The following is a 23,489-nucleotide window of genomic DNA, read 5'->3' as shown; positions in this document are numbered from 1 at the left end:
ATTAGTCTCAAACCAACCACAGTTGGTGTGTACTCCATGCAAGCCTAACTCCAATCACTTGATTGTTACACCATGTAGACAAAGTGTTGACTAATGCAAAAGAGAAGAAGTGAATCAGGATGTGGTGATGTTAGCTGTGATGTTGACAGATGTGTTGACCTCCTATGAAGTCAAATGCACACACGCTAAAAGTCGGGATAATGATCACAGATGACTAAATAAAATAAAAGGTATGTATTAGACACCACGCAGCATTTCCCTACAACGATGTGAAGGAAAGTCCCTTGTGATCACCGTAACCACAAACCCCTTAAGTTCACAGTAGCAGTTTAAGGTGGGAGAGTAGAGGTAAGCAAATGTGGTAAACAGTTCCCAACTTCATTATCTGTAGTGATGTTGAGTTTTATAATGTTCCCATTGATAAGAAAAAAAAAAAAGTTGTTTCAAAATTTGTTCAACATTCATAGTGATACAGTGATAATACAACCACAGTCTCAAGGACTGGGGTTTTTACTTCTTCTTTCCGTGGAGATAATTGACAGACATGTAAGGATTTCCCTTTTGCTATCCCACCAACCCCTAATGAGTCATATGGCTCCCTGATGTCGTACAAAGCCCATATACCCATGCAAATGCTTCACTTGCAAACATCCTCTTTGAACCAGTCCCTGCATATGAAGATGGTAGACTTGATAAACACGACAAAAGATAGATGATTAGCAATTAGATGAAATGCTGTAATTTAACCCTTGAAGAGAAGCTGGCAATTCCTCATTTAGACAAAATAGCTGCTTTTGCACAACAGTCTGCGATGGCATTTTTGATCCGTTCCTTGTAGGATTTTCCGCGTTTATTAGCCTGATAAAAGGTCAAATTTTGGTTCAACTTTATGTTTCTGTCAGATGGCCTGACAGCTTCACGCACTGTTGTGATGCCAAATTCAAAGGTGGACTCGATGTCCACTCCCCGGCGCAGCAGAGCAACCCTGAAGCATGGTGCTTCCACTGCCGTGCTTCGCATGTCTATTTCTGGCAGACAACTCTATCTTTGGTTCAGCTTACCTGCGTGTTCATAGGCATACAAGTTTTGTTTTAATGTTATTTGTGGACGGCGTGGACTTTTTTTTTTTTTTTACCCTGTCATGCATCGCAGAACTGTTTGGCATAAAACTGCAATAGCAAACAGAGTGGTAGACCAAAGATGTCTGAGGTTCTTATTTTCTAGATATGAATGTGAGATACATGTGACAGATCAGTTTACAGTATTTGCTCATCTTTATTAACACACACTGGTTTATTTCTGTGAGACACATATGTTTCATTTCTCTCCCTCAGGTTTATTTGCACGTATCAGTTCACAATAAGTTAAGACAGAACCCTCTTTCATTCTAAATCTTACAGGAAATTGTGTTAGCCTTCTTGATAGATCGGAAACAGCACTCTTGGCAAAGGCTCAATTCACAGTCAAATATTCAAGTAACACATTCACCAATGATTAATGCAAAATTAATGAGCTTGTACCAAACACAGGAAACCAGTGAAAAAGTATCTCCCTGTAAGACGTCCTTCCAATAGTATGTAGTACTGCGTAGTGACTTAAAACCGTATCCCATATCTTATATATAAAAACTGTAGAGCAATAACATAAATTAGCTACAAAACTAATCTGCAAAACTTAATTGAACAGTGTTTCTTTGAGTCAGTCTGTGTGACGCATGTAAACAGGCCATTTAGGGGAAGTGCATCTTGGGTCTCTTCCACAGGATGAGCCTTTGTGAGGTGAGAATGTGCGTGACAATGCTAAGCAACATCAAGAAGATGGTCATTGACATCACTATCACATAGTGGCTGATGCTGCAACAGATAAGAAAAAACAACAAATTTATAGTTTGTGTGTACATTAAGAAAGCCCACACACCACTCATGACAGACAACATATTTCCTCTACCTTGTTCCGATGTCTAACCAGCTGCCATAGTCCTGCACCAAGAAGAAAAAATGCTGCGGAGACGAAGAGTGTGTTAATAAATTCTCGTTATAAAATGTTAAACCAAAACCTTTGCGACCGACAGGAAATGTCTCACCAGAGCCATCAGGTCAGAGATAACCAGGACGATGAGGAACAAACTGGAGAAAAGGGGTAAGAAACAAAAGAGTAAGTTAACGAAAACATTACAGTCACAGAATGGACATCTGCAAAAAGATCATGCACGATACTGGACTAGGGCTTAACTATCTGGGAATCATCTAATTGTAATTTTTCTGACTGACATTCTGATTGTTTTGTCATGATTTGCAGTTTTATGTGACCAACTGGTGCTTTTACAGAGATGATAACTCAACAGAAATCCTTTTGATTAACCATTCCAACTTAACTGTTTACATCACTGTAGAACATGGGCCTTCAACAGGGGTCACTACAGGTGGGAGGGACTCATTCAGCGGCTGTCTCAACAGCCACCGTTTCACACAGTGTGCAACACTAGCCCTGTCAACCTAAGCTTCCTGTACACAGTAGACCCTGCCCATGCTGAGCCAATCACAAGACCGCGGACGCTGTCAGGTTCCCCAAAATTGTCTGGGAGCCTATTCAGACCCCAGGTGAAATCCAGAAGCACACTACAGTATCAGCAGAAGAGATGTTATATATATATGTTTATGTCACGCACTACTACTGTTGCACATTTGAAATGAAATGAAAAAAAAAAGAAAGAATATGAGAACCTGTGTATTATGTGAATATCTTAATATTGAATGCGAAATGATGATAATAATGTATATTTATAAATAGCATCAGTCCGAGTTTAATACAGAACAGGCAACCCCAGGCGGACCCCCTGTTGAAGCCCTATGTTATGGTATAGATTAAATAGCTCGATGTGTCAGAAGTGTGATTGACCCTGTTTGATTCAGCAGAGAACTCTAACCAACGTAGATCACTGGCTGTAGCTATTCTAAGATAGATCTGCAGGGGTAGGTGTCCCCATTTAATCTCTCATCAGTTTGGGATTCTGATATCTGACCTCAGCTGTAGAATATAACTTCTGTTTTTATCATGTGCCCAAATTAGGTAATCTCACTGGGAACGGTTAACCACGCCAAAAAGAAGAAGTTTATTTTTCTCAACATTATTGACAACACTGAATTCACTGAAGAAAAAGGGATGATTCACACTGTTCGTCTCTTCAATGCACTTTTTTTTAAACGAATCGTTGTTTTGTCGCTACCTTGTTTCTGTCCCTAATGTTTACCGCAGTCTGAGCAAACATGCGAACAAGCGAACATGTATTTGTTCCAAATATAGAGAACGTATTACATCTAGAATTTACGTCAACATTATGACGTAAGACCGCCTTCCCAATATTGTGTAGGTCTCCCTTGTGCCTCCAAAAAAATTATGACTCATCAGAGAATGGACATGGGCCTTCAGAGGGTGTCCTGTGGTGTCTGGCAACAGAATGTTAGTGGGGGCCTTTGGGTCCTATTGGTTGAGGGGAGGGGCCTCTGTGGATCATCACCCCACAGATACTTGATCAGTTTGGGATCTAGCGAATTTGAAGGCCACGTCAACACCTTGTCATGTTTTCTACTTAGAACACGTACGCAGACACTAGTGTTTTGCAAAAGACCTGAATAACAGCCTGATCAGAACAAAAATGCCTTATGTAACCACCTCAATCGGACCGGACCGGCCTGACCTGAAGGAATTTTCAGTTGGCAAGAGGAGTGGATTTGATCATCAGTTAGTAAAATATTAAACATGGCATGTGAGCCAATGTTTGCTCTGCTATCTGATTCTTTAAGACTTAAGTGAGAGCTTACCTTCTTGATGAGAGCTGTGTTGCAACTTGAATCGTCTCAAATGTGCACATAACTATGATGAATGGAATTATAACCTGGAGGAGAATTTAAGAATCCATTTAGATTTCTAAAAACCCAACAAAAACAATAGAGACAATTGAGACAGCTGATCCAACACTGATTGTAAGTGATTCTTTGGCCGTGATTAATGCGATCCAATTGTATTTGCCCCTCAAAAATTCACAGAAAGGTCAACAGCGTGAAAACTTGTGTCTGTAGACTCTGTCAGGCAAGTTAAAACACACAAACATATTTATCAGACAGAGTGCGACTTTTAAGTAGTATAAATAGCCCCCATGAGCAAGACTACTTCCCCTTCTAAGAAACACATCATTTATCTAGAAAATAAAGAGTGTGAAGTGCAGCACCTTCCACATCATGAGACCTCCCATGATGAATGGGTTGAAGACAGTGAGGAAACAATAAACAGAGGCCGGGTCAAAACTAGACGAGAGGAGAGAGGAAAAAGAGGAAGTTGGTATGGACCAGAATCTGTATCGGGGCGATACCGCTCTGACGCATTGCTAAAATAATAACAACAAAACACTCGCACTGTATGTAGATAGAATAATGTATATACCTGTTAATGGAGGCTATGTTTCCAGTGCCGAAAAAGGCCGTAATTATAAAAAATACCTGAAACACAGTCAAGGAAAAGACCTGAATCTTTTAAACTGCAACATTAAAAAAGAAAAAAAATTATCGGTCCATCTAATTGCGTAATTTCTAATTGTGGATACGAAAAAGTATGATCTTCTGATATCATCCAATTTCAGTTGGCGGATCTTGGTGATGTCGATGTTTGCAGAGAAATCTATAGTGGACAGCTGGAAGAAAAAAAACACACACAGGTATGATCACACACACAAATAACAAACCACAGAGGCTTTAGTAAGAAATGACACTATTTTATCATGAGATGGGGTTAGTTTGGCACTGTAAAGAGTGGACCGATGACACCGCAAATGTGTGCTTTCATAAAATCTAGACAAATATGCAATAATACACTGATCAAGCTTAACATTATGACCACTGACTGGAGAAACATTGACCATATTCTGTCCATCTCTACATCAGTTTGGGGGTCGAAAACATTGAAGGGCCCCTGGTCTTATCAACTAAAGATTTTGCGACCCCCTAGGGGTCGCGGACCCCCTGTTGAAGCCCTATGTTATGGTATAGATTAAATAGCTCGATGTGTCAGAAGTGTGATTGACCCTGTTTGATTCAGCAGAGAACTCTAACCAACGTAGATCACTGGCTGTAGCTATTCTAAGATAGATCTGATCTAAACTGAACGCGACACACCCGGTCATCCTTGGCACCTCCACCAGTACAAGTTTAGAGAATTTCCACTTGGTGCGTCTACCTCTTGCCTGCCAGAGGCGCCCTGAGCGAGCAAGGCCTCCTGTTCAATGTTGATCCACACAAACATTACCCAAGACAACACAGGTGGGAACAAGGCCTCCGACCTGGGTGGGAGAAAGCGGGAGAAACATTGGATCATTACTTCTGTAGCTTTGCTGCAGCGGCAAAACTCCACGCGAGCCGTCTTACCCAGTGCTGAGCAGCAAGTACGTGCACGTGAGAGACAGGAATATGCTGAGGAGTCGATGGAAAAGACGCGTGGAGCTCAGCAAGGGAACCAATATAGAAGAAGCTGAGAGACGAGAAGAGGCGGGAGATCGCATTAGTGCATCAGAGCATAGTTTACACGTCTGTTCAACCTTGCCAGGAACTTTAGGGTGAATGTAAGTGTCCTGTGCTCTCCTACCTAATGTGCTCCAGCTGATGATCTGATTAAGAAGCGGCAGGCCCTGTTTCTGTTGCAGGCTGGAGTGCGTGAGGGATGGCACGTATGCACAAACCGCAACGTGGAGCATCTATTCATTTTGACAGGTAATAAATTATTTCGTAGTGACACCTCCACGTCCACACATGATGCGATCGGAAACACGGTTACCTGACATATAAACTGCTGCCTGTCGCTGGGGTGTAGTGGCGTCCTGTGCCGTGATGACCATAGGTAACAGGCCGAAGTGAAGAGCGTGAGAAGACCTGCACAGGCACTGAGCAAACACACAGGACTATCATTTTAAAGGCGCACAGCTGCACACGTTGCCAAATACAAGAATCTACATTGCATCTTAATGCTGAAGACATCGAAACTGTGACGGAACAAACATGGAATTATGTAGTGAAAGTGTTAAATGAACCTGATTTCTTCAAATTAACCACCTTTTGGTTTGCTTTGCGCACTCTTAGCGTTCTCTCAATCGTCTTCATGGGGTAATCAAATGGAATAGTTTTCCATTAACTGTGCCGCCCAACTGACCACAAACCAACTCAGCGGGGCCTAGCTTGGGGGATTGTGGAGAACAGGCCACGGGTGACGTAGCACATCCGTCACACCCCTCCTCGGTCAGATAGCTCTTAAATAACCTGAAGGTGCGTTTGGATTCACTGTCCCGCTGTCAAAACAAATGACGGCCCCGAATAGAGAACCAACCAAATGAGGTGGCACATCGCTGCAGAATGCCTTGACAGCCACCCTGCTTGAGCACGCCTTGCATTTTGAATAAGGCCTCATTTTCATCGTCATCATCTGTGACCGCGACCAAAGCACACTCACATCTTCACACCTCCTCCTCTGTGCTTCAAGGTGAGAACCAAGAAAAGAAACAATTCAACCCCCCTTTTCTCACAAAGACATCAGGCCTGAGTACGGAAATCCACTGGTTTAATGTCCAATCCTTGTGTTTCCTGTCTCAAGCTTTTCTCTTGTTGTTGTTCATTCCCTGTAGTGGCTTCTTTGAAGCAATTCAACCGTAAAGGCCTGATTCACACAGTCTGCCACTTGACCTATGTGAAGCGTTTATGTGGCTCTGATCTGACATGGTGGTTAGTTTGTTTCAGAGTCTGCTCTTGGTTTTCTGTTCCTATTTAGGGGAAATGTCATCTTAGCCTTTGCTGGTGTTTGTGACTACACTTGAAAGGTACATTCAAGTTCTTGAAATCTCGCAGTGTTATTCACTGTGTACCGACCCTAACTACCTCGCCTCAACACAACACGGCTGGGGTTTAGCACGTAGAGTTGGTTGAAACAGGAGGTTGGAGGTGCGTGGACGTGATCTTGAGCGAGACACTGAACACAAGACCCTGCACCTTAACCTGTGGTTTCATACAGTAAGAACGCACGAAATTCCACAAAGTCATTCTTGCAAGGCACATGCACGGTAAGAGTTGTCATCAAAGCAACCAATAGGCGGCTAGTTTGAATAATCAAAAAAACATACTTACGTTTACACCGATCCAGCATAACATTATGACCTCCTAATGTTGTGTAGGTCTCCCTTGTGCATTCAAAACACTTGTGACTCATCAGAGAATGGACATGGGTCTACTGAGTGTGTCCTGTGGTGAGTGTGAGCGTGTGTGTGCGTGTGTGTGTGTCAGGCTGCATCCTGCTGGGGGTGGCTGCTGCCATCAACGAGTGTCACTGCCATGGGGTGGAGGTGCCAGGTCTGGTGTAGGTGCGTTCCACATGTCTGACAAGTTTTGTGGGCGATTGGTGTATTTAAAACTTTTAAGTTTAGAGAAGGCACGTCCAAGTTTTGACTGGTACTGGATGTTGAGCTAATTAAATGTTCATATCTCTCTCTAATTCAGACATGAATCAAGTTCCTTATCTGTTTTTGGAGTACAGATAAAATAAAAGATTCCCTTCTAACTGACCTACCTTTACATGCTTTTGTGTTTGACCTCAATGAGGCACTGTGGTGAATATTCTGATCAATATAGGTCAGGAAAGGAAGTACTCACACTAGATGTATGTTAGGCTCTCTACCCACAACAGGCATCAGGGGGAAAGCGGCCAAGCACAGACAGCCCAGAAACCAGCTCAGTGACCGCAACTGCAGACAGATAATTAGTTCATGTAGTTTGACATATTATACATTTGGACTTACAAACTAGGTATTTACCTGAGAGCAGAAAGTTCAAAATATAAGTAAAAATGATTATATTCATCCACATTGTGGACACAGATAACTGTCAGTACAGGGGATGCCAGAGCATAAAATTCGAATGTATACATGATTTGGTTACGGAAATGGAAAAGACAAATTGGAATGACCGCTGGCCACTTTAATCAAAAATCTTACGGAAATGAATTCTTGGAAAAGCTTCCTGACCGCACACCGTTTTCCATATATATCCATATAAAAAAAGTTTGGAAACAAAGCATGACTTTTCCTGGGGAATCCCCAGCTGTGACACACATTACCAGTAAAACGCCTGGACACACCTTCTCATCGGACTGAACGAGGAAGTGTGTCCAAACGTTTGACTGCGAGGTATCTTACCTTGGCCTTGCCAAAAAGCCCCGACAGGAAGGGCCAGACAGAGAGAGCAGCCAGGCCCACAGTCAGCATGGCGCGATGGAAGAAACTCAACACCTGGGGGCAGCAAAGACACACAGGCGGCCCAAAATGCAGACTGATCTCACGGGGTAAACTGGTGAGGAGTTTATTCGGGTGCATGTTGAGGTAAGTGTTTGCCTCTGCTGTAGCAGACACGTGTCTTTAAAAGGCAGAGGAATACTTACGAGTAGTTCGATCCCAAAAGCCACCAGCACAAAATAGCCGAAACATTTCCATAGGGGCAGAGAGGGGGCGGACCGGATCAAATCTGTTAGAGTCCCAGACCTAAAATGGACCAATCGTGAGAGTATTTTTTTCTTATTTTATCTATTGCGCAGGAGAAACATGAATGGTCACAACACTACTTCATAGGATCTAATTATTATATTAATTATTAATATAAAACTGCTTAGTTCATTGACTGTTCTGATATTAGACTTTGATAAAGATAGGGTTTACGGACGCTTAAAGGAAATTGCTTGGTCACAGTAGCTCACAGTTGCAAATAAAAAAAGAAAAATACCTGAAGAAAAATAATTATACAATAAAATAATATAAAATATACAAGATTTGCATATGTACAAAAATACAATAAATAGGAACAGAAGTACAAATAGGATAAGAAGTGTAGGATCTCTTACTCTGATTAAAAGTTTACTTTTTATTTATTTAATTGCTGTAATCACTTACTCTTTAAGAACAGAGTACCATACAGGGACGGGCAGCAGGCAGTAAATGTAGTAGGTAACGGGGCTCCTTTGGATGAGCAGGAACACAGTGATCACCACCGCCACACACATACACAGCCTCGCCAAGGTATGGTTGGGATTCTGCGTACAAACAAGAGCAGCTTAACGAGACGATCAGGTTTCGTAAACTTGTTCAAGTGGAGGCAATCGTAAGGGGCGAAGAAAAAAGAGATTGCGCACTGTTGTAAATCCTAACCTGTTTAGTGAGATTAGGATGTCTGTTGAGGCTGGCGTGAGTCTTCAGTATGACTAAGATAACATATGAGGTCCAGCCCACAAACCCCAGCACCACACTGCAGCCCAGGAAGAACCTGTCGTAGGTGTGGTAGTAGACCAGGCCCTCCAGAGAGAGGGATATCAGAGAGCGAAGCAGAGAGATCTGACAAGAAAGAACAGGGGAAATGAAACAAGATGCTTGTGCAGCATTTATTTTGCATAGAACCTGTGGACTGTATTCTCCTTGACACTCACAGCATCCTCATACTTCTCCAGCTGAATTAGTATTCTGGCTTTGTGAGTGAACTCTGCTTGTTTTGACTCCGTCAGTAGTCTGGGAACACAGAGAAACAAAGCAAAAACATGTATGAAGTGTGTGAAATTTAACTTAAATCTTAGACGTATCTGACGGAATGAAGGAAACATACAGCGATCAATCAGCCATAACATTATGACAGGAGAAGTGAACATTGACCATCTTGTGACAATCCAGTGTTCTACCAGGAAACTTTTGGACCTGGCATTCGTGTGGATGCTACTTAAACATGTTCCACCCACCTCGACAAGACCAGACACCCCCACCCAATAAGAATGACACTTCTTGGTGACAAGACCCGATCCACAGAGGCTCCTCCCCTCAACCCATAGGACCCAAAGGCCCACACCAACAACATTATGTTCGCTCGCTGCTAGTAAAAGTAAAAGTCATCCATTAGCTCGTTGTACTTACTGGTATGGGGTGAAGAGAAAAGGCAAGGTTGTTTCCTTTTTCTGGTTCATTTTCATCTAGAACAAAAACATATATCTATTACACATATCTAGCTAGTGTGCTCATCAATGTGCCAACTTGAGCAGACATGCATGCTGTCATACCTTGAACTGTTCTAGCACTTGAATGGCATTGGTGTACATGCTCTCTGCCTTGAACTGGTCACTGTTGTTGAGGTAGAGAAGTGGTAACACACCCTAAAGAGATGCAAAAAGCCTTAAAAGTTGGATTGTGATACTGAAATATGAAACCAAATTTCTGTTATTTGACTGGGCTACGCAGCCACAGAAGTGTATTTGCAAAATTAAACTTTAAGTTGATAACATATAAATAGCTAGAATATAAAATTTGCCATTAAACTCACAACAGAGTTAACAGGAATGGGGACACCAATGAGAGAAGCCATGAGGGGAGCAATGTCAGCCTGCAAATAAAATAGAGAAAAACAGAATAACAACATCTGGAATTTGGTGGCGCTCATTGATAACACTGACATCATTAAAAGGCTCCACTGTCATTATAACCTTACCTGATTGACGTCCACTCTACGGAGTTGTTCCAAATTCCAATCTGAAAGAAATAGTAAATAAGGACAACAGTTTAGACTTCATACAACACTGGAGAAGAATCCGAAGCTAAAATCTTCAAGAGTACCTTTTAGATATCCGTCATCGTATGGCTGGGGTTCAGTGACTCTTTGGGCATTTTGAACCCCAGCTCCCCACACTACTAAAGGGGTGAGCGTCTCAGAGGGATGGCCTGCACCGTGGGAACCTGGGGGCACAGGCACACCAATGTACCAAAACAGAAAAGTGCATTTATTACTTTGTTTAATTAATAATAAGCAGACAGTGAACGCTATTAAACAGCAAATGTAAAAGTCTTACCCCAGTTTGTCATGCCATGATCCGAGGTAAACACATAGGATGTCCGGCCATCGTGACCAAAGAAGGCCTCTATTACAGACACGATTTCAGCTACGCCGCTATCTACTAGCGCAATATTGTCTAGGTATTCCCTGTACAAGAAACAAAGTATCACAATAAAGGTTAGCGTGACTGAAGACTACAGTCAATCGAAATGAATGTGGAAAGAAAAACATGAAGCGATTCTAATAAAAGTTGATCTATTGTACTCACTGTGACATTGGTCGGTGAGCGTGTCCATTAGTGTCGATGCCCAGCAGGTGCAGGAAGAAGATGTTCTTGTCCTCGAGCAGGCTGGCCTTCAGGGTGGAGTTTGACTTTGCTGACCGAAAGAAAGACTGTAGCAACAGATTTAATATTGCATTAATTAAAAAGCCCAATCAAGCTCGTTACAATCATTCTATAGTGTATTTGGATGACTCCAAGTGGCTTTACTTTTTAATACACAAAAATGCATGATTTAACTAATTATTTAAACATGACATAGTCAATATGTGCAATTATGGCTTACTTATAGTAAAAACTAGATATTAAGTGTTAGCATACGATCAGCTTTTTTGTTAGTACTTCCACTACCATACTTTGACTTGACTGAACACCCAGTTGTCCAGCCTGGAGGCATCTGTGGAGGCGAAGTCCTCCTCCTCTGCTGGGTATGTGTGGGTATGAACATGATCTCCACTGGCGCCTGGAAGAATCAGAGAAGGAAATTGGTTTTACTACAGCAAATATTTCATTAATTTGGTGGCGAAATGTGTATACCTTTGGCAAACATAGGCAGGATATCAGGGCTGCCCCAGCACCAGGTGTGTCTGCTCTCATTAAACACCGAGTCGAACTCCACTGGATTCTCCTTCCAGCCTGAAAACATGCACAACAAAGGGTAACCTGCAGTGACAGACATGGCACTAGAGTCGCACACAGACACAAAGGTAGCATGCGACAGTCGGTGAACACTAAATGGCCTTTTCTGTATTTAAAACACACTCCAAGGACTTACCTTTAGCAACTGCACTGACATCCTCATAGAATCCTGCGATGAGTGCAACATGACCTGGACGAGACTCAGTAGGCACACGCGTGTGTGACACACCCCAAGTACCAGTGTCCTCTATTATACTCCTGATATTGGGAAACAGCATTCAGACAATTACTATCAATCGACACAGGACTAATTAACACACATACACACACACACACACACACACACACACACACACACACACATATTATTTCCTGACCTTAGGTATGGTGTTCTGGATGAGCCGTTGGGGAGCAAGGTGAAGAGACTGTCTGCTCTGAGGCCATCAGCCACCAGTAACACCAGTCTGGAGGCAGGGGCTGCCAGCGGTGTGGACTGGGGTGTCATCCCATGGACCAGGGGAGAAGTGAAGTAGATATCAAAGATGGACAGGAAGAAGACCACATGGACCGTCAGCCCAACCAGGAAGAAGGTGATCATCCTCATTTTGAATAACTGTGGAGTTACTTGAGCTAGAGAAGGGAAGAGTTTATTTATTTGGTAGTGAACGAAACTGGGGGATATGATAAAAACAACTGTTTTAAAAGTTAGTCTGTTTTTACATTCACGAGCAAGAACGTCAAAGTTTCAGAATAACACAGACAAGATAATCCCAAAGTATCTCACGTGTAACGACTGCTTAAGAGCAGGGTTAATCCTTTGTACACCATATGCTATTAGCCAATGTTCCAAAAATAATAGTAGTTAATAGTTATTTCGGTGCATTTTAATGGTACATAAAGTTTCAGCAGACTGACAGTCAGCATCATTGCAAACGTAACAGGAATTAGAAATTTTGGTACATTTTAAGGGCATACAATAAGACTTACCTACACGCAACGTCACCTCACCATACAAACAGGGATGAATGAGTGATCGGTACTATCTACTACTATCTATCATTCCATTCATTCACCTGTTAGGCAGAATGATTTTACTCCAACTTTATCTTTGTACATGACCAATTGCATATCGAGAGAAGCCGGTAGATTTAGGCTCTGTTGTTCGAGGCGAGATCGACGTAATCTTTAAGTGCGCACTTTTTACAAAACCAACTGTCCCCCGTCTCTAAGAAGATTACTAAAAGAAATTCAGGCACCATGAGCACTCACTTCCTTGTTGTTACTTCGACGTTGACGTTTGACGTGTGTAACATGCAGGTGCATTCTGGGTAGTGTAGTTAAACGCCACTTTATATTCCAGCGAACTTTCTTTAAAAAATGTATCTCGAAACGTAACAAAAATAAGTTGCTTTGTTTGTTTTTAATTCCACCTTTTGCATAACGGTGTAGTTTCATTGAAAACTATTTTTTGTCACAGTTTGCGTTTTTGATAACATATTAACCAGCTATTAGCTGTCAAACGTGCCCAGCCCATTTTTTCCTCTTTCTCCTTTAGAACTATCCAATCATATTGTCGTATCCCATAAAAGAGGCGGGCCTATGAGGTAACGTCTTTCAATATTGACCAATCACAGCTTCGTATTCCTTTCTCTTGTCATAGCCGCCTACCAAACCTCGGCTAACCTAATATCCATTCAGGAAGCAACGGGTCTGACTAGCCTAGTTAGCCCTGGTTGCTAAAAATCTTTATAGTGCAAAAATGGCGTCGGTCAACCCGTTTAATCTCAGTGATTCTGAGGAAGAGGCTGAACGGCGCCCCAATGAAACAATTGACACGGAGAGGAGCCCGAGTGACGGGGCGCCAGGGCCCCCGCCGGGAAACCCTTTCTCTCCGCCTGCGGACGCCGAGCTCCCGACGCTCCTGCTCTCTAGCAACCGGACGAGCCCCAGCGGTGAGGGCATCCCGGTGTCGGCCGCTGTCACCTCCGCTATGGCCGGCAGCGCCGAGGCACGGGTATCGGTGGACGTCATTGCTGCCCAGTTATTACGGGACCAGTACATCCTCACGGCCCTGGAGTTTCACACTGAACTGCTGGAGGCAGGCAGAGAGCTTCCGCGGCTGAGGGATTATTTTTCCAACCCTGGCAACTTCGAGCGACAGAGCGGCACTCCACCTGCTAAAGATCAGGTACTCGGACCTGGAGGACCTCTGAGTAAGTAACATTAGCTGCTGCTTTGTCTTTAATATTACACGTTAGCCCCACTAGCTAGCTAGCGTTAGCTTTAAACGTGGGATCTGGAAGCCGATCGATCTTGAAATATCCGCTCGCTGCACCTGCCCCTCAAGGGCCGCAGTCAACAAACGGGTTTTGTGGGTCAGCTGTGTTAGCAGACATAAACACGGAGGCTTTAGGGAATCACAGAGATGTGATAAGGCCACGCTGCATTCAACAGTCTACTAGCATGGGAAAAGGTGCATTTTGCAGACGGATGCTTGACATTATGACATACATATGACATCGCTGTTGTGTGATTGAGTCCTGTTGGAAACCACTCCTTTCCTAAGGAGTATCGGTTAAAGGTCAGGAACCACAGAAAAGAAAAAAATAAGTGTTATCATTTACCCACTGCAATGCAAAGATAATCGCTGTAAGTTGTTTCTGCAGACCAATGATATGTTAATTTTACTGTACAGTTAGAGGCTTTACATGCAGCACCTTAATCAACTGAAAACGGAATAACTTGCAGCATTGCATGGTGTCTGAAAAGGGTCTGGACTCATAAACAGACATACCATGTATATGGTAACCATGGTCACAGCCCAAGCTGCCAATAAATTAAGCCTGCTGTGAAGCAGTAGGAGTAGTGTTACCTTCAACCCCAATGTTGCCAAGCAGGGTGGCTTTGCATCAAAAGTCATTTTAGTGGCAAAACCCTTTTCACCAAGCTCAGCAGAGCAAATTTATTCTCTCCAAACATAGACCTAAGAGCAGCAAATTGGCGACACACTGAAAGAGCACTAGAATGGAGACAATACAATGAGGATCTATTGACTTACCCTGGAGAAGTGCCTATAAGTGTATAGATGTCAATATATATAAATCTTTACTTTAAACAATCAAACAATTTCTTTTAAGCAGGACACAGTGTAGGTTGTTTGAAGTTATTTAAGCAAATTAACACATTTTTTTTACAGATGCTGCCTCAGTTAACCTGCAACTGAAAAGCAATTCATTCATTTCTGTTGATCAGAGAGGGCAGATGGTATTTGTATCTTGATGTTAAAGTGTCTTGTCATACCTGTGGGCGTGATTTTAGAAACTGAACTGCTTCCAGTGTCTGTCAGTCTGCCAGTAGTAGCTACTGTCGCAATCAAAATGAAAGTGGAATACCTTTCCATTAGTTTTTAAGTAGTTGTGGAGAGTAACTGTAGACATTTATTTTTGACTTTACTCCTACAGAATAAACTCAGATAATGCGCCTTTGTCAGTTTTCCATCTGTGGGGACCAGGGAATAAGAATACTTGCACAAATTGTGATTTTATAATCAGAAAATGTCCAACACTTTATATCCAGTAGCTGCGGACAATGACCTGATATCTCAGGGGGCTGTGTTGTGTTCTAGTGCATGTGTCTTTGGAACTGGTGTGAGGCTTGATATTGCAAATAGGAGATTGCAGCAAGTCACATCCACTACATCCTCTGCATGTCAGTATAAACTCCCACCTCTACAATTAAATACTGACTGGGTGTGTGTATACACACAATATCTCCATCCCCACGGCAGCAAATTCAAAATACACGTGTGTGATATCTGTAAAGATGTGGTGCAAATCCCTGAAAGGTTTGGATCATTGTAACAGAATAAATGTTTTCTGATGGTGTCAGAACATGTCAGGACCTGACAGCTCTGCTGCAGGACTCACAGGAACGTGTCAACACTAATCTCTGAAGAGCACAGGTCCATAAGAATATTAAAACTGGATCAAGCTGGAAATTCTAATCTACCACATAGAAGAAAAAAAAATGCAGCAATTAGTATTAAGTTGAAATTAGAGACAGACTCAGCCCGAGGCTTTTCCCCCAGCATATTCCAGTAGCCAAGACCTCATGTGATCACTGGAATGAGGGGGAGGATTCTCATCTGCTGCTGCGCCAGTAAAACAAAATACATTCAAGTACTTGTTAATGGAGAGTTGTGCTGTTCAAATGTTGCTTATCTTCCCCAGTTGGTAGAGCAGCTTGCCATTTAGACAGACAATTGCTCGCATTTTCTTTCAGAAAAAAATAATTGTCCATTGTTATCACACTATATTCCATCATATTATGTTGAGAGGATCACGCTGTAGCTGTCGCATAACATTAAATTGAACGTGTAACACACTGTGTCACGGCCCAGCGTGATAATCATATATATACATATTATATATATATGTTTAAACGATATAAGTTTGATGAATGGTGTTGTTCAGCTACCTGGTAAGGTTACAGGTTTTTACTACTACTGTGCTATGAATGCACGACCTGTGACTGGTACTCAGCCGATTGTGCGCTAATGAATTTGTTACGAACTGCATCTGCCACATGACACAGCGTGGCATCTCCCACCACCTTGCTAATTTGCTTCAGAGGCGCATGAAAGATTCTCTCTTCCACTCTTTTTACATTGTCAAGTACGTATTTGATCATATGACTGTGGTTAATAGAGAGCTGCTGCATTTTATGGGCTCAAAACAAGAAACTGTAAGTTTTTCTGTATAGTACTAAAAGCATGTTATTGTGACCATTTTTTAGGTTTGGTTGTTTGTGACCTCAATGTATGTGTTACCATGTTGGACATCATTTGGCATGGTTATATCCAGAAGTAGTGGTTGTACGCCTGTTGAAATAAACTTGCTTTTTGCACCTCTGCCAATCAAGTAGCATTGCCTGTTAGGTGGCCCAGCCTCACATTCTCTATCAGCTCCCTCCACCCATTTCTCTGTCTGGGCAGAGCAGAGAGTCGCCATTGTGCGAGAATGTGATTAATGATATTGCTGGAGTACTGGCAGGGCTCCTTGTCATTCTGGACCGGCTCCGACTGGCTGCCTGTTCATAACTTTCTGCCGTTTATTAAGCTGTTTGTGCGTGTGTGTGTGTGTGAATGAGAGTACAGGGGTTTCTGCTGGTGTTTATGTCCAAATGCGCACATTTCCGATCATAGCATGGGCGATTACTGTGTGTTGTGGTTTGACTGCTCCTGGTGCTACTGTGTACAGTGGAGATGAGTAAGACTAGTGTAAATACATTTTTTTGTGTTCACCCCATTGATTCATTTCTTCTTTATAACTGCATATTAAGCAGTTGTACCAGTTTTGCATGACCCCGTCCCCTGTGTCATGGCTTTATAAACCTAAACACGGTACTCTAGGTATTGGCAAAAAGCTGCTGGGTGGATTAGAGCATCGTGGACGTGTGCTCAAATACGTCTTTGGATTTGAATACAACTGGGAAGCTACAAAGCGATTTAAAAAATAAACGAGGAGAATGATAGAACCAAAAATGAAAATACCTGCAATTACAGTTCTCACACACTTAAACACTGAAGTTCACTGTTTCGACAAATGAGTTGCAGCTCCTTACAGATAAAATCTCGACACGTCGTCAGGAAGTAAGGATGACTAGAAACAGCTCCAGTTGACCTCACACCGCCTTGACAGAACAATGACACACACAAAACCAATGCAGACAAGAACAGAAGTCAATTATTTTTATCATTGTTTGTCATTTATTTGTATTTTTGTTTTGTTGTTTGTTTTTTTGCTAAGGCCTTCTTTCTTGTTTGGTCTGCTCTCAGTGATCTTACAGTTGAATGCATTTGCGTGTACATCGAAGCTAAAACAAAACAAACAAACAAACAACAACAGTGCTGAAAGAAGCCACTTGGTTGAGTGTGAACAAGTCTTCAAGAAAACTCAAACAAGCCCATTTGGCTTTGGTTTTAGTTTAGTTTTAGATACACCGTGACCAGGATGATAAACAATTAAGTGGATTATGCTCTATCTCTGTACTGTCATGTCATGCTGGTGCTTTGCTGCTTGGTCCTACGAACATTTTATATGCTTTTAAGACAATTTTATTCACTTGTAGCAGAAAAGGAAAGCTTTTACTCTTATCACACATTACTCACATGTAAAGAATCTTTTTATTTTCTTTGTTTTGCCCCAAAGGCGAAGATATTAACCTGCAGTTTGTGCTCGTACTCGAGACTAAATCAGGTTTGTTGATTTAGGAAACAAGTTCTTTGGTCTTTATTACGTCTACGGCCCGTGCTCCTCAGCTTTGCTCGCTCGTTGCTTTCATGCCGGCGAGGCGTCATTTGGCCTGACCTTCTACCGTATCTTGATATCAGAGAACAAACAGGCCAATCTCACACTTGCACTGCAGTGGAAAGAAAGCCAACACCATTGACTAAGCTAACAGGGTAGCCTAGCTCAGTGAAATGTGAGCACGAGAAAGGTTATTTATCAGCTTAGTCCGTTCACTGAGTGAACAATACTTTTGGCGTTCCTGTGTATCGGTTTGGATGGAGTTAACATTTTTTGATTGACTGGTCTCCTCCTGTGTGCAGTTTACCAAATTGTTTCTTGGTTAAAGTATAATCTTCCTACAAAGTCTGCAAAGATGTCTGCTTTTATCTGCAGAAGCCTCTGTTTGCATTGTAGAGAGATGTTTAATTAGTGAAGCATCCTTTAGAGAGTTGTTATGTTTAAGGTAGGATTTCAAGTACACATTGTCACATTTTGGCTGCTTGACAGTGTGATGATCCGTTGATTGCATGTTGCCTCACCGCTGTCTCTGTTTCTGTGTCTCTGTACAGATCGAGCAGGCAGCATCAGCACCTTGGACTCTCTAGACTTTGCCCGCTACTCGGATGATGGCAACAGAGAGTCAGACGAGCGAGTGGCAGGTAAGACGAACCATGCTGTCAAAGAGGGAGAGAGAGATTCAGCTTCCCTCGGGGAAAGAGAAGATCAGGAGAATACATAATGGTTTAATGGCAGGAGCCCATAGAAACGCAGGGAGTCGCCTGAGAGCTGCGTTAATAAAAGCCGGAGTGATTTCAGGTTAATCCGACCTGTAATGATGATAATCTGATGTATGTTCAACACATTCTACTTTTTAAATGCAGCATGTTTCTTTCTTTAACTTGGCTGAGGAGGTGTCCTTGCCTTCAGCCGACATCTGTCAGACTGAGGAGTCAGTCAGTGGTATTTTTGGTGCAGGACTTGTCTCAGCATTGTTTGAAATCGCACTCCCTTTGCCCCGTGGCTCTGTCGTGACAAACCATCCCATAGTTTTAGCCCAGTACATTAACGGTTGTGTCTCACACCAATGACGCATCCCCACTCAGCAGCAGCTTTAACAGCAGATTCTCAGTTAACAGCATGTTGTAGATATATAGATAGATGCTTTATTAATCACAAACTGGGAAATTTCATTTGTAAATCTTCAGTTGTTGTGTAATGAGTATTTTTACGCTGTTGGCTCAATAAAAATCAAAACCAAATAAATCTGCTTTTTTACTTGCAGATGTAGAAAAAACAGCATCTTCTCTCCTATAATGTTAATGTAATTTTTGCATAATTTTTATCTTTTTACTTGTTAGTCACCAACATGAAGATAGAACGTTCTGGCTATGTACACTGTACCATAATACAATTGTTGACATTATCCATTACCAGCTTTCTGTAGTCATCCACCCATTTGGTTGGTAAGTGTTAGTCAGTGAGTCAAAAAGCCCCAATCCATAACTATGAGAAGGATTTATACCAACTTTGACATGAAATCAAATTTTCCAGGCAATGTATACGAATGCTAAGCATTTTAGTAAGGTTTGAGTTCAGCAGGATGCAGCTGCATTAGATCCTGACTGCGATACACTCAGTGGAGCTGATCACTTTAGTTAATTTGTGCAGTTTAACTGGACATGCACGTTTCAGTGGAAGTCCCACTAAAAATACACACCCTGGAAAGGAAGTCAGGACACAAGAATGGTAGAGCATTTCATCAAATTTCAAAAAGGTAAACACCTCCTGCAGGGTCCCGCTCATCTCATCAAAATCACTCAAATCATTCAGCGAAGCCACAGTGGTTTGGTTTGAAGCTGTGCGGAACACAGAAAAAACTGCTCTCCAGCCACATCCTGTATTAAACGTGAGAATGAGGAATGCATACACATAGGTAATTATAAATTTCCGTATGCTGAAAGTGTCTATATTGGAATCAAAAAACTTTACTATTTCCCCAGTCTTAGGTCTTAGGTGGATACTTCTAAAATGGAAACAGAGAAGTTACTTGCTTATGGTTTGGGGCTTTTATCAGGTGATGATAATAGTTAAACTACAAATGCAGAGTTGAGCACAGTTAAAACCATGCAGCAGAGATGTTGGTTCCACCTCACCCCTAGAAAATAGGCTTTATTTAAAAATGAGAAAAATATATATGTATACAGTATATTATTCATACACTTCCCACTGTACCAAATTGGCACCCATCTCCTCCCTCCTTTCCCCACTTTCCAACCACCCCCACTCTCATTCCCCTCAACCTGTTCTTCTTACCAAAACGCCTGCCCCCAGCTGTCTGACTCTGGGTTTTCTGGCTTTCTCCTGACGTTGATCAAACCCCAGTGAAAATACTGGACAAGTCACTCCATCCAGACTAGCTTTTTGCTTATTTTTTTATTTTTTTTTTCTCCCCCCCCCCTATTCAGTTCTTGGTTTTCCATTTTGTTGCGATTGCATCCTGTGCACTCTTGATCTGCTGCAAAGGGTAGCGGGTCAGAATGGGTATCGCGGCACTGCTATCGAACCGCGGTAGATTTCTACCTGCCTCTCACACTTCCCGTGCTGGTGTCGTAACGAGTGTGAAACCTTGGGCGACTTGGTTTTTGACACAGGATCAGATCACATAGCAGATTTTCAGTGCACAGCTATGCAACATAGTTTTCTTGCTCCATCGCTTATTACTTTTTTTTGCGTGTGTTCTTGATCTAACGTGTCTTAAGATCTTGTGTGCTGTTTTTCTTTATTCAGTGTTAGTTTAGTTTTTCAGATTTCTATTTATGAGCTAAGACTCCTAACGATGGGAGCCGCTGCTTCTGACTGTGTGAGACGTCAGAAGCGGCCTGCTTGTGTTACTGTGAACTAGGTCCTAACCAGTTATCTAACCATGCCTAAACCCTGTTTTGACTCTTAATTTTCATAGCTTAAAGTTGTGTTGTCCGTGGTGTGATGGACCAGTCTGCTTACAACAAGTAACCTGAGCAGTGGCTGTCCTCTGAGTGGCTTGAAACCAAATTATTTTAATTGCTAATTAGCAGGGCATTTGCCTGGAAGAAACCTGTGTCAGACAGCTCCTAGATTATCAAGGAATTCATTTCGGTAGCTTGATCTTGGATTTTCTCACCTCAGCTGCAACACATTTGGACTCCCATTTATTAAGTCAGGCACATCCGTGCTATTAATGGGATCAAAACGAGGGCAGGGAATCCTAGCATTGAGATGTGCCTCAATGCGTTACACACACCCGTCAGACAAAACATCCAGCCAGCTTTACCATGATCCTCTGCTGCATGCGTTCCTTGGACCCATGATTTGCATGCATCCTTATTCATTAATTTATTTTTTTACTTTTTTATTTTATGACTCTTACAATCTTTTGTGTCGTTGTTTGTTTTTTTTTCATGCCCATCTTTGTTTTATTTGTTTGTTCCCTGTCTTTGGTTGGATGCACTTCCTGTGTGTGTGTGTTGTCACTTCCTGTCCAGTGCTGGAGTTTGAGCTACGGAAAGCAAAGGAGACCATTCAGGCTCTGCGCGCCAACTTGACTCAGGCAGCAGGTGTGGCGTACTTTTAACTTCTTCTCCACCTCAACCCTTTTTTTTTGTTACAGCGTTCTCTCCTTTTGTTTTCTAAGAGAATTCTTGTGAGCCGAGTGGCGCTCGGCACCGTTTCAAACTCATCTAATGTCTTCTCAATTTCTCAGAGAGCGAAGTGCCCTCTCAGGAGAGAAAAAACTTCAAGTCGAGTCCTGAAATTCAGGTGGGGAATCAGTTTTTTGCCTTCCGTTTTCAAAATGAATCGAGATATTGGATGCGCTCCTTAAAACCCCTGCCAGGGAATGACTTGTAAGCCTCGAATGAATGATTTTAAAGCTCCTCCCTTTCTTCTCTACCTCAGGAGCCTATACGCCCACTGGAGAAAAGAGCCTTAAACTTCCTTGTGAATGAATATTTATTAAAAAACGAGTACAAACTCTCATCCATCACCTTCTCTGATGAAAACGATGATCAGGTAAAGTTTGTCTGACTGCCTCATACTTGGAGACATGTATCTAAAGGGAGTTTCTACTTTTCAATGCAAAGTTTCTTTATTTCCAAGTCAGAATATGATGGAACTGTTATGGAATTAGATAGTGTGACTTTAAATCAACTGCCTTATTCTCAGCTGAAACTGAGTGCTCCTTGGACTCCACAGATAAAATGCTGATAACAAAACCACCTTCTTCCACAAATGCTTGTTGAGAAAGCAGTTTTTGTCATACTTCTTCCCAGGACTTTGAGTTATGGGATGACGTCGGCCTCAACATCCCGAAACCCCCTGGCCTGTTGCAGCTCTACAGGAATTGCGGCAACACCCTCCCTTCCGCTCGAGACACGGCCGACGTGTCGGTAGGGGTTGACTTTGGAGATCTTCCCGGAAACTGCATCGCACAAGACACCCCAAAGAAGCCCGACCTGTTGCAACAGGTGCGTAGATGATGTGTCCGAGCTGTCGTCCATGTTTTCACCTCCGGTACTAGCGAAAAGATTCGGTGGGATGTTTAGCTTCTGCTGCATTAAGCTTGTCATAATAATGACACAGATGCAAATATTTTTTTAGATAAAGCGCATTTTAATCCGTGATTGAGCACTTTGAGACTGCAGTTATAGTTCCTGTACCTGGAGGAGAAATAACCCTATTTTTCTGTGTCCACACTCCTCCCATTTTTCCGGGTCTTATTTGCCTCCTCCTTCAAGGAAGGCACTTCCTTTGAAGAGCCTTGATTGACGCAAGTTCGCTTTAGAAATGGAACAAAACAGTGAAGTCAAGGTCTCATGCAGCCTTTGTGCGACGTTGTTAATATATGTTTTGCGCTCCCTTTTCCACACCGCCCGCCATCCAGATGTTACATCAGCGTCCGTGTCGAAAATGCAAATGGGAGAATGCCCAAAACAAAACATGAAAGAAAGCACCTGTTCAGAGGCACCGCTGTTGTTCCTGTGATGGCCTGTTTGTTTGACCCATCATAGTGGAGCGGCGGAGACAGTCTATACAGCAGCACTGATAATAACGTGTTGTCCATTGAGTGTCATTTTCACACGTTCTGTTTGTTTTTCACCACAGCAACAGACAGAAGTGGTCCAGGAGTTGGAATACCAGATCAGCCTCCTCAACAATGAAAAGCATAGCCTCGCTGAGCAGATCAAGAAACTGCAGAGGTGAGTGCGTGCCTGTGTGCCCTATACTGCTGAGGCACAGCAAGCTGTGCTGCTGACAAGGTTCCCTTTGTTCATGCAGTCACCGCATATGTGATGCTACTATATAACAACAAGGGGAACGTGAGAAACATCCCTAAAAATCATAAAGGTTATATAACTG

At 42.5% G+C, this 23,489-nt stretch overlaps 2 protein-coding genes across 13 annotated transcripts in view; one reads left to right on the top strand and one right to left on the bottom strand.

Moving 5' to 3' along the window:
• Positions 1 to 1,251: 1,251 nt before the first annotated feature.
• Positions 1,252 to 13,070, bottom strand: pign (phosphatidylinositol glycan anchor biosynthesis, class N). Its single transcript, XM_047567960.1, has 29 exons — positions 12,793 to 13,070; positions 12,183 to 12,435; positions 11,942 to 12,063; positions 11,704 to 11,802; positions 11,523 to 11,629; positions 11,155 to 11,279; positions 10,903 to 11,033; positions 10,670 to 10,789; positions 10,545 to 10,585; positions 10,380 to 10,439; positions 10,120 to 10,212; positions 9,977 to 10,032; positions 9,502 to 9,580; positions 9,227 to 9,409; positions 8,972 to 9,111; positions 8,467 to 8,566; positions 8,225 to 8,317; positions 7,683 to 7,774; positions 5,824 to 5,929; positions 5,635 to 5,743; positions 5,418 to 5,520; positions 5,230 to 5,332; positions 4,601 to 4,687; positions 4,441 to 4,496; positions 4,229 to 4,304; positions 3,822 to 3,895; positions 2,084 to 2,126; positions 1,948 to 2,000; positions 1,252 to 1,853 (listed from the first exon to the last, which is right to left on the bottom strand). The coding sequence occupies exons 2-29, from the start codon at positions 12,407 to 12,409 to the stop codon at positions 1,730 to 1,732; spliced, it is 2,802 nt and encodes a 933-aa protein (XP_047423916.1). The 5' UTR covers positions 12,410 to 12,435; positions 12,793 to 13,070; the 3' UTR covers positions 1,252 to 1,729.
• A 359-nt stretch (positions 13,071 to 13,429) lies between these two features.
• Positions 13,430 to 23,489, top strand: part of relch (RAB11 binding and LisH domain, coiled-coil and HEAT repeat containing) — a 33,385-nt gene continuing 23,325 nt past the window's right edge. For 10 of the 12 annotated variants that reach the window (XR_007110728.1, XM_047567955.1, XM_047567954.1 and 7 more), the window contains exons 1-7: positions 13,430 to 14,018; positions 18,665 to 18,754; positions 21,617 to 21,688; positions 21,835 to 21,890; positions 22,029 to 22,142; positions 22,403 to 22,597; positions 23,235 to 23,329. Coding sequence is in view for 11 of the 12 variants with exons in the window: in XM_047567955.1 (XP_047423911.1) it covers positions 13,565 to 14,018; positions 18,665 to 18,754; positions 21,617 to 21,688; positions 21,835 to 21,890; positions 22,029 to 22,142; positions 22,403 to 22,597; positions 23,235 to 23,329 (1,076 nt within the window). In the remaining variant the exon portion in view is untranslated. The remainder of the gene's footprint in view (positions 14,019 to 18,664; positions 18,755 to 21,616; positions 21,689 to 21,834; positions 21,891 to 22,028; positions 22,143 to 22,402; positions 22,598 to 23,234; positions 23,330 to 23,489) is intronic. The other 2 variants (XM_047567959.1, XM_047567956.1) reach the window with 1 other exon arrangement.

Source organism: Mugil cephalus, chromosome 18 (assembly GCF_022458985.1).
Source record: "Mugil cephalus isolate CIBA_MC_2020 chromosome 18, CIBA_Mcephalus_1.1, whole genome shotgun sequence".
Taxonomy (NCBI): Eukaryota; Metazoa; Chordata; class Actinopteri; order Mugiliformes; family Mugilidae; genus Mugil; species Mugil cephalus.
The sequence above is the reverse complement of the archived record's forward strand: the minus strand, read 5'-3'. Positions and strand labels throughout refer to the sequence as shown.